The sequence below is a fragment of the Oncorhynchus clarkii genome, chromosome 7, assembly GCF_045791955.1.
Source record: "Oncorhynchus clarkii lewisi isolate Uvic-CL-2024 chromosome 7, UVic_Ocla_1.0, whole genome shotgun sequence".
Lineage (NCBI taxonomy): Eukaryota > Metazoa > Chordata > Actinopteri > Salmoniformes > Salmonidae > Oncorhynchus > Oncorhynchus clarkii.
Window position 1 is genome coordinate 62,985,623 of NC_092153.1, and position 7,378 is coordinate 62,993,000.

Below are 7,378 nucleotides of genomic sequence, written 5' to 3' on the forward strand. Positions count from 1 at the left end.
ATAAACCAATGTACATGTAACGATGGGCAGAGTTCTCGTAAATAAACGTTGCTGACTATTGTAGACTGGCTCTGTCTGTTTCATTTCAACAAGAACCTTACAAATTCTTGGTAACAGACCGAGTAGTTTAATTGAAGTTCAGTTTATTAACATTGAAAACATAATTCTCTTAACAAATACAGTGACAATTAAAAGATACACCCATTTTAGTCCAATCAACATAAGCTAAATATGATGTGGCTGTCCATGATTCTGATTTCTGTGTGCGTGTGCGCATTTGTGCAAGTAGAAAACATGTTGACTCACCCTACTTGTAGAGAAATGCCAATGTCATCCTCCTCTCTTTGGTGTTGATGAAACGGTCTATCACTCTGTCATACTGTAAAATACTTAGATGTTTTGTTGTCCTAGGCTACCTGGCTAAAATGATTGCTCTCTAACCTAACTTCCATGAATGGGCAACTTTAGCTAGTTAACATTAGCCTTCTACATCTAGCTACATATTGCACTTCCATCCTCTCAGGCCAGGGGCACAACAATGTATGAATTAATGGTTGGATCAGAATCGCATTATAGTCATTGGCCAGTATGGGGAATTACGTAAAACCAGAAGTCCAGAAGTCTCCATCCATAGTAAATTTAGGAAAGGATGTAGCTAGATGGCTAGCCAGCCACCGGATGGCTAGCCACCGGAGGACAACAACACAACGAGATGCAACAATTCAATTTTTTCAATAAATTAGGTATGATAGGAGTGAGGCCAAATCCAAGCTGGCTTCCTTTGACATCTTTTTTTTGCAACGCCAGGACCATTCACATTTGTGCTCGCTCAGTTTATCTCAACGCTGATTGGCTCATTTTTGTATACTTTTTTTTGTCAAGGGAGACCGGATGCTTCCTGGCTTCCGTGGGCTTCAATGCTTCGGGCGGCAGCAATGTCATACTCGTTTGGACCAGACAGCATCAGATAGATGGCTTACACTTAGAGAGACAGAGGGGCGCTGTTTTGCTCGCCGAATGCTTTCTCGTATGAGACACATTCAGCCTCTTGCGAAATGAAGGCAAATTATGAAACACAGACAGACGAAATATACATTATTTTATTTTAGTATTGGTCCATTTTTGGGGGGGAAGCCTTCCCTTTGCATCAATGAATACACGCCACTGATCAGAAGTCTAAATGAAAAGCGAAACGAAACGTAACTATATTCAGGAAATACGTTTTAAAGGAGCCATTTGCACATTCCAATTTATGACAGATCAGTACTGTACATATATAGTGATGACATACTGCCGTTTAATGACATCAATATCGACCAATACGTATTTTAATAATTTTAATATATTTGTGTATGTGTTTTAACTAACTAACGCAAGTGAGTCTGTAGCTGGACGATGAGCAAGGGGGTGTTATAATTACTAGCTACGTCATTGCATGTTTATCTGGCCCCCATGGCGCCCTCTCGAGGAAAAATCCGGTAAAAGAGGAACTGGCCTTGGAGAGAAGAAGGAAGTGCAGTTACATTGAGGAAGGATCAAAACATCAAAACTGGGTTGCCGTTTTTACAGACAAATTCAGGTGCATAGCGAAGGCGAAAGGCTTCGAGAAGCCTGGGATTTCTCTTCAAATTCTGATACAAAAGCTGGGATGAAGAACTGTCTATCTAATTTCAGTTTATTTAATGGCAGATATTGGAAATTTCACAGTAAAAAGGAAGACATTTTTATCAGACATATAAGTGCCATAAGCCCTCGACAAAGATCTTTACATCATCCGTAAATGAATCATGCAATATTGAATGTAAAGTTTGTGATTTAAATTGATTACTTTGGTATTGCATTGAGTGAGCGCTAGATACAACAGACTGTTTTGTGCGCGGGAGCTGAGGATCTCCACGACCAGTTAGCTCTGTGGTCGGAGTTATTTAAATTCAAGGCAATCATTGTTATTGCACGAAATGTTTCCAGTTGGATACAGTAAGGCCTGAAAAGTTTGTGTGTTCGCTGTTTTTGAACGACACATTTGACCGAGTTTATTTGATGTGGGCCAGTGCATAGTTAATTGTTAGGTTAGTTAAATTCGTACAACCATTGTTGCATGTCTAACTAACGTGTAAGACAGAGGATTGCGAAAAAGACAAGTGTCATTTTGTTTATCAGAATTGGCTACATGACCTCCTGGTGGTGGCAGATTGTAGCCTTTTACGGTCGTCTCTAAGCCTAGGGGCTAGATAGGGAATGAGTATATGCATTTTAAACACTTAATATTTTGCATGATAAAAATAAATAAACTGTCAAGATGAAACTCCTGGAGAATTCTAGTTTTGAAGCCATAAACACCAGACTCACCATTGAAACGGGGGACTGTCAGATAATAGGAAGGTAAGTTATCAGATGGTGCCAATAGCCCATTTGCTATGTAGACCTACAAATGAACAACATTTGCACAGAATTGGCCAACACTTCAATGCCTCGCTATGAAGATCTAACGTAACTGAACTGCTACACAGGAAATTTTCAGCAACCACATAGTTTAAGTGTATGCATGATGTGATGAACCATGCTCTGTCTTTTCTCAGGATCGAGAGCTACTCTTGCAAGATGGCAGGCGAGGACAAGCAGATGTTCAAGCAGTTCTGTCAGGAGGGACTGCCTCATGTCCTGGAAGCCCTGTCCCCTCCACAGTCCTTAGGAATAAGCCCCAACAAGTAAGACTTCAGTCCACACTACACCACCACCATAGGAACTCAGAGGTCTATTCAGTAATGGGGAAAAATGGTTAGTGTTTTGTAGATAAATGTAGCTAATGCATGTAGAGCACACAATAAAGTAGATATATAACATAGTGATAGTGAATTGAATATGTTCTAGTCATTAGACTTCTATCTGTATTATGTAATGCCCATGGACTGGTCACATGAAGAATCCTGAAGTTCCTGTCAAGCATAGTTCAAATGACAAGAATGCACTACAAGTATGAACGAGTTTGGACTGAGCATGTTCATAACACTAACAAGTGTGTGTCTGTGGTTTTGTGCTGTGGTTGCAGGTTGAGCCAGAGTCAGAGTGGAGACGAGGGGGAAGGGCCTCTCTCTGACAAGTGCAGCAGGAAGACCCTCTTTTACCTGATCGCCACCCTCAACGAATCCTTCCGCCCCGACTATGACTTCAGCCGCACCAAGAGCCACGACTTTAGCAGAGAGCCCAGCGTTAACTGGGTGAGGATCTATTTAACATCTCATACCTACACAACAGTGCCTGTACCTGTACATGTCTCGCATTGCTGTTATGAATTGCTTACACCTGAACCAGCATATTCTGCTGGTTTTGCATCGTGGCTTTCACTACACAGCAGCATGAGTTGATTGGGCTTGATGTGCCGAGGCAGCTTGTACACAACCCAAAGCCTGTCTGGTCTTATATGGAATGAGACTGTAATCCATTACCTGGAGGACAAAAGGCTACAGAAGGGGACTAACATATTAACTCAAAAATGTAAAGTATAGCACACAGTGCTTGAAACTATATGTCTAGTCATGGACAGTCTTGGCTGAATTCTTACCTGGCTGGATATACACGGAAGTTATGCATTTTGTATGCCATTATTAACATAGTGTGTGACCTCAGGTGTTCAACGCGGTGAACAGTAGTCTGTCGGCGGCGGCCGGGGAGGATTATAGTCTGCTTCAGCCCCAGCTGTGGGAGGCCATCGACGCTGAGATCTGCCTGTCCGAGTGTGACATCTACAGGTGAGCAACGCCACTTTTTCTTAACGATAGAGAGGGTATTTTTGGTCCGGAGTTGGCAGAACTATTACTAGAAACTCTGGCACAAGCATCAGAGTGCTAGGTGGAGCCACTACCATATTGCTTACACCCATCCAATCCTTTCAGATATATGACAAGTGTCTTGGGGAGTGGTACTGTTTTCACAGAGCAATAATCAATGTTCTGTGTTATTTTGTTTTCCCTTGAGGGGAGGCATGCATGCCATTTGTAAACCAGAATGTAAAGGCCGTATTGTTTTGGACGTTGCAGCTACAACCCAGACCTGGACTCTGACCCGTACGGAGAGGAGGGCAACATGTGGTCCTTCAACTACTTCTTCTACAACACAAGGCTGAAGAGGATCGTCTTCTTCACGTGCCGCTCGGTCAGGTAAGACTGAAGACTGAAAAACACATCACCACCGTTTTTTTCATCTGTACTGAAAGTGCTGCACCTTGAAAAGTTGACTGCTGACTACACAATTATTTGGGATTGTATTAACAGTTAACATAGGAACAACATAAAACACTACGTTTTTGAGTGAACTATACCTTTTTAACTTCTAATGTCCATTGGACGTGTCGGTTATCTGGGTATGGTATTCTTTTATCTGAGTGGAAATCATCTGTTTATAATCTGTACATGGTTGGTCATAGACAATATAACTGCATACTGACAATATATTTTTACATGTAATTGTACCTTTATTTAACTAGGCAAGTCAGTTAAGAACAAATTCCTATTTACAATGATGGCCTACCCCAGCCAAACTCTAACCTGAACGATGCTGGGCCAATTGTGCTCCGCTCTGAGACTCCCATTCACGGCCGGTTGTGATACAGCCTGGAATCAAACCAGGGTCAGTAGTGATGCCTTTAGCACTGAGATGCAGTGCCTTAGACCACCGCTTCACTCGGGAGCAATAAATACTTTGCTCAAAGCTAAATGGATACATGTATAAGTGTCCTAGGCAGTCATTCAAAATAGTCAAAGAACCAGGGAAGGGATAGATATTAAGCTAGCCCCGTGCTAGTACTTTTCATTCTGGGCCAGTAGAAAATGAGCCAGACCAGTGACATCTGAATGTTTACTGGCCAATGTCCAAAATACTTATATGCCATCCCTGAAATAATTGCTTATACATTGAAGTGGTCTATAGTGAGCAACATTTGCTTTTGTCCTCGTGTGTTAGTTTATTCATGGCCCCACGGGACTCTGGCATTGGCAACGAACTGGACCTGGAGCTGGATGAAGATTATGAGAACATGGATGAAGAGAGGTGAGGAGGACACACAGCCTGGATTCTTCATAGAAAACCCTAAAATATGATAAAGCATGAAACTGTTTTACTTTCTTTTAAGTGTCAAAGTTATTTTGTATGTTGAATTAGTACTGTTCATGGATGCATCATTTGGGTCTGTCTAATCCTTTAATCTAAACCATGTATTTTTTCAATCAGCAGGTATGGTGCCCTGTGTGCCCAGTGAAGTCCCAGTCTCATACAGGACCAGACAGTATACTGGATGTCTGTCTGTACCCACATCACCATTTCTTTTACAACTCATCTTAAACTCATCATATTTCGTGTTGGGATTATACTTCTGTTTTTTTTCTGACTTTGTGTGGTGAACCTCGCTCTATTTTACTGCGGAAATCAGACTGAGCTTGGAGATCTGTTACTCATGTTCAGATTAGGATTATTCCCATGTATTTGTGTTTAGCATTTTAATTTTCCATCGCTACGTTCTCCTTACCTTGATTATCAGAAGCAAAAGCTTTGTTTGGTGTGTTTGACCTGGTATTCGAGCATGTCCTGGCACTCATTCATTTGCAACTTATTTTACATTCTCTTTGCTGGTTTTGATAATACATTAATTAAGCAAAGTTTTATATTTTTATTATGTTTTTCAAGCTTTACCATTCCAAAGTGTGAGCTGTTCTCATACCAAATTGGCACTCAAGGTTTAGGTATAGGACCATTCTCTGACTGCATGCTTGAGCGCATGTTTGAACACCAGGGGGCAGACTCAATTTAGGTTTCCTCCACTGTAGCTACATCCACAAAACTGCTGTTTGCAGTTGGCCAACCAATACTGTCACTTCAATCTCAGCTGATGGAAAAGTCATATAACAGCTTGAATCAGTCTGCCTCTTGGTGATGTTCTACCTTCCATACCAATGCTACTCAAGCCTACAATTGTTTATTTGTTTTTATTTAGCGACAAGTGCAGTCTATAGTTTTATGGGTCAAGCCAGCAAATACGATTCTGCTGTATCTGTTCCAAAAGCACTCGAGAATCAAGACTAGATTCTGAATTCCATCGTGTGTTTTAAGGACTTATGTGACTTCTCATATGTAGTACAAACTCTGCTTGTAGAGTATACTGTTTGAATTTACATATATTGTATTTTAATATAACTTAAAGCCTTTTTTAGTAGGTATTACTTTAGTTGAAGCATTTTTTGTGTGTGTTTAGTTAGAGCAGTGCCCCCAGTGTGTGGCATTTTTAAATGTAATTTTAGACAGTCTCAAGACAAATCTAAAGTCTGATTTATAATTTCCACTGCAAAAACTCCCTGTAGAGATCAGTGATGCCTATGGTCCAACTTTCCTGATCAAATGAAGCATGTACTGAATATACAATAATGCATTTGTGACTAATGGGTGGACTGAAGAGCAAGGATACCTATTTAGGCTCAGTAGTGAATGGTTGGTTAGTCATCTTTCAATGGTCACAGCTCCTGTATTAGTATTTTGGTTGTCCTATTGACTACCAGCTGGACAGTGTTACTGTATGTGGCATACATCTTGCTCTTGCACCTTTTTTGTATAAGTAAAATCTGAAAGACTCATATCCTTCGTACATTAGGTACAAAATGGTAGAATGATACAGTAGGTATTGTAAAGTTTCATTTAGTCCCTTCTATGTGATGTTTATCTATCTGCCTCTAGTGACGTTGAAACCACAAACCTATTCCTGAATTTGATTTCAAATGTCAGCAACATCCTAAGTTATCAGCATATTGACTTTTGACAAACACTTTGTGCAGGTATACATGTCTACAGTACACATTTTCTTGTTGATTATCTTTGTCGACAGAGCAGCTGTTTTAGACTTTCAACACTGATTTGTGTTCAATGTGGCCCATGTGTGAAAATAAGGTGGTTGTCATGGCAAGGACATGCAAGCTTATTGCCTCCGCCTTCCGGATGATATGGGCCAATTAAATACTAAGAAGCGAGATAATATTGTTGCGGAACTCTTGCATCATTGGCACATTTATTTTAGTCTTGTGCTAATGACTGGCAGCTTACACGACCTCATACTTGTGGTTTTATTTCACTAAACTTGTATCCATTTGATTTGTCACCATGTATAATAAAGGTCTTGACTAAAACTGCCTCACTTCCCTGTTTTTATTACACTGATTAAATAATGTAGATGTGTAATTCTTTTGACAAACTTGGGTGAGATTTGTTTTCCTTTCAAAATTGGTGTAATCCAACCAGTACAGGGTTTGGGACTAGCTAGTAGATCAGTACTATAAATTGTGAATAGTAGCAATAATCATATCTTTAATATGAATTGGTCATAACCTCTGTCCTTGTA

The 7,378-nt window shown here is 40.4% G+C and overlaps 1 protein-coding gene across 2 annotated transcripts; it reads left to right on the forward strand.

The window, feature by feature from the left end:
• Positions 1–1,478: 1,478 nt before the first annotated feature.
• LOC139413641 (repressor of RNA polymerase III transcription MAF1 homolog) lies at positions 1,479–7,166 on the forward strand. Of its 2 annotated transcripts, none has more exons than XM_071161265.1 (7): positions 1,479–2,382; positions 2,580–2,708; positions 3,050–3,218; positions 3,628–3,749; positions 4,038–4,157; positions 4,960–5,046; positions 5,230–7,166. In XM_071161265.1, exons 1-7 carry the CDS (start codon positions 2,300–2,302, stop codon positions 5,252–5,254), a joined length of 735 nt encoding a protein of 244 aa, XP_071017366.1. In that variant the 5' UTR covers positions 1,479–2,299; the 3' UTR covers positions 5,255–7,166. The 2 variants fall into 2 exon arrangements, with proteins under 2 accessions (XP_071017366.1, XP_071017365.1); XM_071161264.1 differs by having other exon boundaries at positions 1,481–2,382; positions 5,227–7,166.
• Positions 7,167–7,378: the final 212 nt, after the last annotated feature.